This window comes from Elephantulus edwardii, unplaced genomic scaffold (genome assembly GCF_000299155.1).
Source record: "Elephantulus edwardii isolate Elephantulus edwardi_28Jun2011 unplaced genomic scaffold, EleEdw1.0 scaffold00141, whole genome shotgun sequence".
Classification (NCBI taxonomy): domain Eukaryota; kingdom Metazoa; phylum Chordata; class Mammalia; order Macroscelidea; family Macroscelididae; genus Elephantulus; species Elephantulus edwardii.
The window spans coordinates 2,387,025-2,398,871 of record NW_006399891.1 but is presented as its reverse complement, the minus strand read 5'-3'; the positions used below and the strand labels follow the sequence as shown (position 1 = coordinate 2,398,871).

The 11,847-nt window shown below is 41.0% G+C and overlaps 1 protein-coding gene across 1 annotated transcript in view; it reads right to left on the bottom strand.

Annotated features, from left to right (window-relative positions):
* Positions 1-11,847, bottom strand: part of LOC102854179 (chromosome unknown open reading frame, human C9orf57) — a 38,866-nt gene that overhangs the window by 5,900 nt on the left and 21,119 nt on the right. The window contains 3 exon segments of the mRNA XM_006894421.1: positions 1,968-2,135; positions 11,419-11,476; positions 11,478-11,531. Coding sequence (XP_006894483.1) covers positions 1,968-2,135; positions 11,419-11,476; positions 11,478-11,531 — 280 coding nt within the window.

Sequence of the window (11,847 nt, the reverse complement as noted above, 5' to 3'; positions counted from 1 at the left end):
ATAGACTCAAAGTCATATTTTGGTTGCCTCGGATTTGGTTTAATTTTCCTCAGCTTTAGCTTGAATTTGCATGAGTAGTTGGTGGTCTGTTCCACATAATTAGGGTGAAAAAAAAGAAAATAAAAGATAATAAGTGTAAGATAATGGTTGTTGTTGTTAGATGCCGTGGAGTCAAGTACGACTCATAGCAATCTTAGGAACAAGAGTTGAACTCTGCTCTGTCCTTTGCCACCCTCCCATTTCCTGACACACAAGAGCCTACTTCGACAGTCACCATGTCAATCTACCTGAAGAGTCTCCTCTCCTTTGTCAACCTTCTACCTTCCCAAGCATTATGTCCTTCTTCAAGGAATAGACCCTCCTAGCAACATACTCGAAATTTGTGTGGTGAAGTTTCATCTTTATCTCCAAAGAGTACTCTGGCTATATCCTTTCCAAGACATACTTATTTGTTCTTTAGACCATCCATGAGATGCTCAGTGCTCTTCTCCAACACTACAGCTCAAATGCATCAGTTCTTCTGTCATCACAATTATTCATGATCTAGTTCTCCGATGCGTAGCAAATGATCAGAAAGACCATGGCCTGAATCAGATGCACTTTAATTAAGGATGAGGTGGTATACCCTTAATTAGGTCACAGCCCTGATCCCTTAATGGAGATCACTCTGGAGTGTGGCAATAACACCTTTTTTTTCCTCTGAAATAGAAGAACAAGGAAAGGGAAGGAAGGGGAGGGACCTGAGGGGCTACTCAGGAAGGGAAGCAGGACGGAGGCAGGTCCCGGGCACTCAGGTCCCCATGCTGTGAAGCTTCTCCACATGGGCGAAGGCTCGGACATGGAGACCTCCAAGGAACTTGAGACCCAGATGTTGAAGGAACTAGAGACCTTCCTCCCAAACTGACAGAGCACACCTTCCTCTGGAGCTGGTATCTGAATAAACTAGGAGAAGGAACTGTGGTGGCCAGTGGGGAAGCAGCTGTGCAGCCAATTCAAAGGCAGGTGGTTTAAACCTACCAGCTGCTCTACAGGATAAAGTTGGGTCATCTCTTCCCATACAATTTACAGGCTGTGAAAAAACACTGAAGGGTCAGATATGACTCAGCTCTGATCCAACAGTCATGAGTCTAAGTGAGTTTTGGATGGAATGAACATTTTCCATTATACTGATAATATACATTTCCCTGATTTTTACTGAGAATATAAGCACCTTCTTTTATTATTTTCCCTTTCTTGAGAATTTCTGTAATATTTCCCTTAATGAGTTTTTATCTTTTTTGTTTTCTTTAGCTACTGGTCTTTTAAAAAATTATTTTTCTTTATTCTAGGTATTAATTTTTTTGTATTATGTACATTACAAATATTTCCAAGAAGCTTTTTACATTTTAAAATTTTATGGTTATTTGTAACTTTTAGATACTCAAATTTATCTATTATTTCTGTTACAACTTGCTTTTTGAATGTTAAGGAGTTCTGCTCTCTTTTAAGTGCAAACATATGTCTTCAAGGTTCTAATGTTTTAGTCATTTGGATTTTTATGGTTAGTTTTTTTATAGGATGGACTTTAACAGAGAGGAGACTGAAATAGCTCAGCTAGCATCTAATTTTTTAACTAGGAGACTTACATTTTCATTTTTGCTCTGGGCTCTAAAAAAAAATATATAGTGTTTTGTGTGTGTGAGGATGTATGTGGTGTGAAGGAGGCATTTCATGGATTCGTTAGCAATCATGGGATACTCTGCAGTTGAATCCTGGTGGTTCCATTCATCATGCAATGACTTCACCCCCTAGGCCTCAGAATGCTCATCTGTAAAATGATGATGGTGACAGGACCAAGCTCATCTCATGGTTGTATTGCCACCTGACATTTAGCAAACATTTAATGACTACCGTTAAGTTAGGATTTTTCTGTCTTTATGCTAAACACCCCTCCCCTAACACATATATTTTTAACGCCAACAACTTACGTTTCGTGTGGATCTCTTGTATACAGAACTGGCCAGGTTTAGTTTTGCAGGTCCCGAAGTCTAGGAGACATCCGTGGAACGGGAGTGAAAGATTGCAGGCTCGGCAAATCACACTTTTGACTTCATCTTTTTGTACTGCAGTGGTTGGGGGCGAAGTAGAGAGAATCCCTGAAAGAAAGCAAGCACTTTTACCTTTGAAAAGCAAGCAGGAATTTTTTAATTAGTATTTTAAATGCATATAAATGGAAAATATCTTTTATTTTGAGAATTAAATGAAAGAACGTTGTTGTTGTTGTTAAGTGCCGTCGAGTTGCAGGTGACTCATAGCGACCCTATGAAGGAGAGCCTCGATGCTTGGGTGCCTTTTATCCTGTCTCCAGGTTCATAGGGTTTCGGGAGGCAAGCTATTACGGAAGTGGATGCCACTCCTCCTTCCAAAAATGATAGAATAGCAAAGAATATCTTACCATGTGAACTGGAAGCACCTTGAACTTCTAATCAGAAAGACTAGTTTGTCTAAGTAACTAAGTTAGTTATAATCAGTTCTTTAGTGCTTGATACAATTAAACCGAAGTTATTTAGCCAGATAATTTAGTTAATTTTAGCCATGTAGCCACCGTTAGGACTGCAATTCACTGCCCAAGACAGCACCTTTCATGCAACATATTATCCCTGAATATATAGTGTTTCATGATGATACACAACAACAACAACAACAACAATAATTGGTGTTAATTAGGTACTTGTTGCCTCCAATATTCTGCAGGCTCAAGAATGTTTTAGTTTTGTTAAGCAGCAATAGTCCAGAAATTATGAGCTAGGTCAGCACATGAAATAGAAGACATCTTCTAAAAGACTGTTCCACATTTGACTGTGTGCCATTGTTTTAGGGGAAAACCAACATGCATGCTGTGGCAGTGATAGCTGTTGAGTGTTGAGCTGATTCTGAAATCAAATAGCCTATAGTCAATTCTGAGAAACCTCCATGTGGGTTTTACCTTGAGTTTTACCTACCTTACAGGCAAAGCTCCTTTATTCTGCACATATGTTATTGATGTCCTAGAAGCAAGGTAGCCGCTAATAACAAAGCTTGTGATCTGCTTCACTTTCATTTCTACGCCCTATCAACCTGGACTAAGTGGCCTCCTCTGATTTTGTATTCCCGTTTGCTACACCTGTTGTGCATGTCCTGTTCTGTGTTATGTGTGTATCCTGGTTTCTGGTAAGATGACGATAACAAAAGTTCTCTTAGCCAAGAGGCCAGGAAACCAAATGTATGGACACCCACTTTTCTTTATCACTTTGATGTAGGTGGGACTTCAGTAATGGAACTTTGTAGACATCTTTCTGTAAAATGTAACCTGGAGGAGGAGTTTCCTTCAGCAGGCCTGTCAGCTGTCCAGTTCTCCCATTCTTTTTCTACCTTTTCCCTTTGCCACAGCATGCCAGAAGAAACTACCTTTTCTTGATTTTTAGTAACTGGGGTTTTTTTCCTCCCCTACAACCTCACATTTATTTGAGTAGGAAAAAAAATAAATAAACGGGTTCCCAGACACATACCCTTCCCACAGTCCTGAATTCCCAAACTGAGTTAGACTCTATGTGAAACAGAGCCCAGGAACCTATTTTTAAACATTCACTAACAGCTGAGGGCATATAATTTGGACATGGATTTATAGACCTGTGTTTAGAATGTTGTAAGGGGGATAAATTAGCCACTGCAATTATAAAAGAGTCAAGAAAGGTAGTCTCTTCTAGCATGATGTATAAAAGGAAAAGGACAGAGGATTCAAGAATTGAGACAGGTACTCCAGACTCAAGATGGAAGATCTACGTATATTACAGTGTGGAAGTCCCATTTACATCAAGGTGCTAAAACCTGCTTCTGGCCATTCTTTGATATGAGATCTTTTGATGTGGGAAACAAGCCCACATCTGCATCTTATCAATTGTTGAGTGGGAACCAGCCCATAGCTACCCCAGTGAGTTTTTAGAGGCAGTTAATCACATCTGAGATGACTCTGCATCTTTCTATGGAGGAGCTGCTGGTGGCTTAGAAACCGTGTACCTTTGAGGTGCCAGCTTAACTCCTTACCACCAGAGCTCAAGGTGTTCCTAAGAGGAGGCAGAGAAGCAGGTGAACTCCTTTAGCCAGGCTAGTCGTGATGGACATGTAAATGAAGCAGACCATAAGCTATGTCCCCTGGCTTCTACTTCTTCTTAAAGATGCTAATATGATAAAATAATGATAAAGGAAAATGGAAATGGACCTCAAAAGAAGCAGCACGGAGGTTTATGCAATTGGATTTTTTGAATTGGCAATAAGACTCCTATTATCAGCTCCACATTCAACAACTCTTTCTCTCAGGCTCAAACTTGGCTGAATGCTTGACTTTAAAGCAAGAACCATTGATTCTTTCCAGCTTTTTGTAGTTATGTGCCATCTAGTTACCTGTGACTCATAGCGACCCCATGTGCAACCTCTTGGAACCCTGCCCTACCCTGAGCTAATCTCACTGTCTCAACATTCCCATTATCCCAGTTACTGAGTCAATCTATCTCATCTGGGGTCTTTCTCTCCTACCGCAGTTCCTCCACCTTTCAAGATGTCCTTCTCCAAAGACTGGTCCCTCCTGGCAGCATGTCCAGATATGTGAGATGAAGTTTCAAAATCCTTATCTCCAAAGAGCGGCTCAGTTTCACCTTCTCTAGGACATACCTGTTTGTCTACCTAGCTTAAAAATCTCTTTTTTTATACAGTTTCTGTTGCCCAATGTTGAAGAGTGAATCAGCATCAATCAAAAGTGAAGAATGTGAAAGGAACTTTTGACATTGCCCTATTGTGTTTATAATTTCTCTCTGTATATGAAGATCACCATTGTGTGCATCCTATTCATGGAGAACTCAAAGAAATACTTAATAACCATTTTGTGAAATTTACTATACATTTCCTTCTGTCACACTGAGTACTAGAGTAATCAAATCTTAACAGAAAACCATCTCTGGTGAAGCTGGTTAATCTGTTGACTGTCATGCCCAAGTTCAGTCTCCTCTGAAGACATAGAAAATTCCACAATGGATCTCTAACTATGGCAGAATTTTAATTCACAACCCATTAGTCTACAAATGTATTTCAAGGGAGCTCTGGAGGCCTAGTGGCTAGAAGCTGCACCACAATCCCAAAGCATTTGATTCAAGGCTGTTCTGCCCAGGAAATGCGCCTCAAAAGAATAATTTACACATATGTAAATAAAAAAACCCCCACTTTATTCCAGAATATCCACAAGTGGAGACTTTCTCCCTCAGTAGGAAGGGAAAAAGCAAGTCCCCTTCCGCAATTGCTTTTAAGGCTTTCCTGGGTGCCACTGTCAGGGCGGGGAGATTGAGATCATGGTTGGTGGGTTGGGGGATCAGTCATGTGGGTCGGCTTTTGAAGGGCTGGCTAAGACTTTTCCCGTCTTTACTCTTTTTGTGTCACTTAGACACTAGTTAATTCTTTACTTTGCAAGGACAGATAAGACTTTACCTGGGGCATTGGTGCTTGCCTTAAGCTAAGAATTTTTATGGCCCGCTTCTGCTTCTGGTATTAATGGGGGTTTATAAAAAAAATGGGGTTTATGATGTCCCTTCAAAGGCCACCAGCTGCTTTGTGGGAGAAAGATGGGTAATCTCCTCCCCTGTGATTAACTGCCTCTGAAAACCTGCCTAAGGTCAGCTAAGGGTCAGTTCCAACCTGATTGTACACAACAACAACACACGTTTATGGCAGGGAGATCTGGTTGTATGCAAAGCTTAAATATTCTATCAGTGATTGATAAGTTGATGGTTTGGATCCACCCAGTAGCTCCACAGGAGGAGGATGTGGAGATTAACAGCCTAGAAAACAACAGGAGCTTGTTTCCCCACTGTCACAAGGTGCCTGTCAACAACAAACGTATGTAAACATTCTGCTGAGCAATTGATGTGTGCTGGCTCCTACAGCTGCAATCTCTCAGAAGAGATAGAGCTCCATAGAAACAAGAACGGTGGCCTAGTGGTAAGAATCTGCCAGCAGCTCTGAGGGAGAAGTGTGGGCAATCTCCTGCCGGGTGATTAACTGCCTCTGAAAACCCACTGGAGGGCCAGCTATGAGTCGGTTCCCACTCAATGGTACACACCATCAAGACAAACCAATTCTTGGAAAAGACATCATGCCGAGAAAAAGACAGGGCCAGTGAAGGAGGGGAAGACCTTCAACAAGAGGGCTTGCGTTTGAGCACAGTGAAGATGATGAGGATGGTGGGAGATAGGACGAAATTTATACCTTTGTACCTTGGGTCACTATGAATCAGAATCAACAAGACCTAAAAAAGCCAGCAGTTCATGTAAAACAAGTACTGAGGGTTCAAGATTTTCAGCAGCTTGTTCAAGAGGCAGAGACAAGAAGCAATCAAAGAATTTTGGAAATACAAAGCTAATGTTTTAGCAAGTAAACCACGCCCCTCAGCTGCATGCATCTTGCATATCCCTAGCCTGGGGCCTCCCTCTTCTGGCTGGGGGCATTTGCTCTTCCTGGATTCAGAAAGCTGCCTTCCTGGAGCACTGGGTTTGCTTGCTTCTTCATGTCATCCCTGTGTGAGTTTTCCTCCGGGGGTTTGACTTGTTTGGTGCTGTCAAGTTCAACTCACAGTGTCTCAACATATACCACATTGAAACCTTGTCTCATCCTTACAATCTTCTCTGTGTTTAAGCCCTTTGGTATAGTCATTGTGTCAATTTATTTCATTGAAGCTTTTCTTCTGCTTCAGCACGATGTCCTTTCTAAGAACTGGTCCTTCCTGATAACATGTGCAAAGTATGTAAGATGAAATCTCACCATCCTTACCTCAAAGAAACATTCTTGGCTGCACATCTAAAGTAGATTGGCTTGCTCTGTTGACAGTCCGTAATGAACATTCAATACTCTTCACCAATACTGAATTAAAAGACTAATTCTTCCATCTTCCTTACTGTCCAACTGTCACAATCATAATGAGGCAAATGGAAATTCCAAGGCATCTTATTCTTTAGAGTAATATCCTGTTCTTTAGCACTTTAAAAAGGTCCTTGGCAACAGATTTGCTCCAGGATTATGTCTTTTGATTTCTTGGCTGCTGCTACCATGAGTATTGATTGTGAATCCACGTAAAACTTATTAATTGGCAACTTTGATCTTTTCTCCATTTGTCATGATGTCATCTGTTGATCTAGTTGTAGGATTTTTAAAAAATTTTATTTTGGGGTGTAATCCACACTGAAGGCTACATACAGTATCTTTGATCTTCAATGCTTTAAGTCTGTTACATTTTCATCAGGCATGTGTCATCTGCATAACACAGGTTGTTGATGAGTCTTCCTTTAATTCTGATGCCACACCCTTCTTCATATAGTCCAGCTTCTCAAATTATTTGCTCAGCATGCAAATTGAATAGGTATGGTCAAATAATCCAACCCTGATGCATATCTTTTCTGGACTAAAGACTGGACTAAGAACATACCACGGATTGCCAAGTAAACAAATAGGTCTGTCTTAGAGAAGGTGAAACCAAGTTCATCTTGGAGGGTAGAATTTTGAAGCTTCATCTCACATACTTGGGCATGTGGCCAGGAGAGACTGGTCCTTGGAGAAGGACATCATGCTTGGATGGGTAGACAGACAGCGCAGGAGAGGAAGACCCCGGATGAGATGAATTGATATAGTGACTGGGGCAATAGGGGTTGGTGTGTCAGAATTAGTGAGGCTGGCTCAGGACAGGGCAGGATTCAGAGCTCCTGTACACAGGGTCACTATAGGTCACAGACAACTCGACAGCACATAACTACAACAAGGTTCTCTCAGTCTCTTTATTTTCTCCTCACAGACCCAATGAAAGACTCAAAGACAGACTGAAAATATTTGGTGTCAAGAGGACAAGACAGTAGAGGAGACTCCTGAAGCTGTATCTTCCTCTCCCTTGCATGAGGCCCTGGGCTGTTTCCTGCATGAAATCTGCCCCAGTTTTTCTTTCTTCCTCTCAGATGGGCCCGTTTCTCTGTCAGCACACCCTTCATGCATAGCCTTCTTTTCTTCAAACAATTGACCTTGACAGTCACTCTAGCTGGAAAAGTTTCCTTTAAGTCTTTTTCTGACTATAATTATTTGACACTTGAATACATTAAAGTACATTCTTAGATCCCATTTTCTATCTTATAGACTCCATCTGACAATTCACTGTTAGCTATTAATGTATTTAACACATGAAGCGTTTTGATTGATTTGACAATTAAGTTTAAAGCTTCAGATTATATGTAAAAGGAATCATTTCCTTACTTGATTAATTCTATTTCATAACTTTAATAGTGGGAGAAAACCCTAAATATAGCTGATAAATGTGCACTGTTATTGTTTGATATCATCGAGCTAGAACCAGCTTATAGCTGACCCTGCAGTGGGTTTTCAGAGGCAGTAAATTGCCCAGAAAAGATTGCTCATATTTCTTCCATGGAACAGATGGTGGATTTAAACAGTGTCTGTATATATAACTCTTTAAACGTATATTAGGTGAGCTCTGATGGCCTATTTGTCATGAGCTGCACTGCTGACCCAAGGCTTATGGTTTGAATCCACCAACTTCTCCTTAGAGAAAATATGGACAATCTCCTCCTATGTGATTTACAGCCTCTGAAAGCCCTCTGGAGGGTAGTTGGTTCCAATTCAATGCCATGTAACAACAATACACATTATAAATCAGGTACATAACTATTTAGAATTACTGGAAGTTAGGAAGGTTAATGTGTTTGGCTGCTAACTACAAGGTTGTCAGTTCAAGTACACACAGAAATTCCCCAAAGAGATGCCTGGCAATTTACTTCTAAAAAATAAGAATTGAAAATCCTACAGAGCACAGTTCTTCTCTGACGCAAATGGTTCTCCTGACAGAAACGCCATGAGTTAACTCAGAGGTACCAGGTTTGGTTTGATCTGATTTGGGTCCAGGGTTTAGTTTCTTTGGGGAGCTCTGGTGGCCTCATCTCTAGGGGGCGCCACTGCTAAGCCTAAGGCCGCGCTGCTAGGGCCACTGGAAACTACCTGGCAGTGACTCTGCAGGAAGAAGTCAGGCTTTCTGAGAGAAGCTGGTGGAAGGGAGGGACAGTCTCCTCCTGTGCCATCTGCAGCTTCAGAAACCTAGTGGACGGATAGTTATTAGTCGGTGCCAACTCGATGCCAATGAGACATATATTATAAATGAAGTCATTGATCTTTCAACCAACATCATAGACAAATCCCTGCCTGGGTAGTGCCTATGAGTAAGTGCTCTACAGTAAGCAGAAAGATTAATGGTTTGAACCCCTCTAGAGGTGCTGCAGAAGGCAAACCTGGCTGGCTGCTTTCTGAAAGGTCACAGATTTGAAAACCCAGCGGAGCAGTTTTACTCTGTCACATGAATTGTGAATTGACAAAGGCAATTTTGAAAAGTAGAATGAAAAAGAAAATACTTACCTATGTGCTGAATTTTCTTCTTTGTCCAAACAAATTAAAGCAACTGGCCCCCACTAAGTGCTCCATGGAAGAAAGATGGCAGGGTCCTGTGCAATTGACCTTCTAAAAATTCTCTCTAGAGTCAGCTACAAGTTATTTGGTTCTGACAATGAGGTGAGGCCCTAGAGATTCTTATTATTAAATATTAGATATTCTTACTATTAAAGTGAGGTCTCAGACCAACAGTATCAGCATTATCAGCATGACTTGGGAGCTTGTCAGAAATGTAGAATCTTGGACCCCATGCCAGGTTTGCAGCATTGTTGTTGTGGTTGTTATGTGCCATAAAATCAACTATGACCCAAAGTGACTCTATGAACAATGGCTCTGACCCTGCCCTCTCTTGGGCTAACCTCAGTGTCTCTGACACACCTGTCCCCCCATTGCCACTCACCGTGTCAATCCATCTCATCCAGAATCTCCCTGTCCTGTGCTGTCCCTCCACCCTTCTGAGCATGACATCCTTCTCCAAGGACTGGGTCCTCCTGGCAACATGCCCAAAGCATGTGAGACAGAGCATCAAAATCCTAGCCTCCAAAGGGCAACTTGGCTTTACCTATTTACCTACTTAAAAAAAAAATAGAGATAAAACTGTATTTGCCAGGGAAAAATTTTCACTTGTACAATTCAGTGGTAACAATTAAATCAATCTTGTTGTACAACCATCACCAACATCTGTTGCCAACTTTTCAATTGTCTAGTTTCTGACAAGGTCCCTATGCAATGGGTATGCACTGCTGAAGAAGCCACCTTTCTCTCTCCTTTCTTCAAACCTAGTCTAGGAGTGTCCATTGTATGAGGCTATCAGACTCTGTCTCATCTACTCCAGGGGTCAAGGTTGAGCAGTCTGTCTTTCTATTCATCTCTCCCTTTCATGGAGAGGAAGAGCTTCCATGATGGTGCTAGAAGAGGACTTTTCAGACATGTTACTTTCACAAGCAACTGCCTTGCTTGAGGCAAAGTGAAGATATTTGTCAGGCCTGATTGCTAAATAAGCAAGATGTGCTTGGGCCCAGTTGTCCCTTCCCACCAATATGTGGTTTACAGTGTCACCTATATCCCACTGAGATGTGGTAGTACCCAAGTGAAACTTCTCACTACAGATTAGCAAGCCAACACAATTAAACCCTTTGATATCTTGCTTAATACAAGTTTTGCTTCCTGGGTAATCTGCCCCTGACATGTATCTTGGGCCATAATAATTCTCTAAAAGAAATTGAAATCTGTCTGTTATTCTTAGATTATTGGTCTGTTATCCTTATGAAATCTGTCTGTTGACAGTACGCTTCCTTTTTTAAATGAAGAGATGATGGAAGAGCTCTTGGGCTCCAAGTGGTCCAAGGCTTTTGTGTGTGCTTCTTTTGTTCTAATTCGTTTTCCTTGCTTCGCCATTCCTACAAGGTCTCACTGCCTGGTCTCGTTAGGTTTAAATGGAACAACAATAATAGCAATACATGGCCCACCATCTTCTATCTCAGTTGCTTCATTTACTAAGTGGGAAATAAGAACACCTAACTCATAAGGTTGTCATGGTGATTAAAAGAATTACTACACATAGGACACACCCACTGTTTTCTAGGCAGTTCTATCTCATGGTGACCCTTCAGTGGGTTTCCAAGGCTGCAAATCTTTAGAGGCATACACTGCTCATCTATCTCTGGAGGAGTGGCTGGAGGACTGGTGGATTCGAACTTCTCACCTTTTGGTTATCAGGTTGTACTGTTACACACGATTCCACCAGGGCCCAGCATATAGCACAAAATTCTGGTTATTCTTATTAATGGAGTGTTTACAAAAGCCTTTTTAAAAGCTCTTTATCTTACTGAAGCTTACCTTTCGCATAGCTATAGTGTAACTATGCATATTTTTAAGTCATTTTCTCCCTTTGTGCTTTGTATTCTTGTAATGACTTACCATTTAAGAGGCAGATTAAGAGAAAGACACCACTGAACACAATTCTTCTCATTCTGAAATTCACAGCCAAAAGGAAGATGGAAGAAAAGACATGTCCCACTACTAAACTTTTCCTGGAAAGTAACTAAAAATGAAAGGTCTAAATGAATATATTTCAATAAGAAAAAAGAAATTTATTTTGTGATGCAGACAAAACAATTTAGTACCTGTCTTATGGACTACTATGAGGCATTAAAAAAGAAGGAACTCATGCTATATTACACAAAATGGTTGACCCTGGAGGACATTATGCTAAGTGAAATATCTCAGTCACAAAAAGACAAATACTGCATAGTGCGACTGTTATAAAAGAGGACTGACATAGGTGTTGGGGGGGAGACTGAGAAACAGGGGATAAATAATGTCTACTACATTGTTACAGATGAGGGA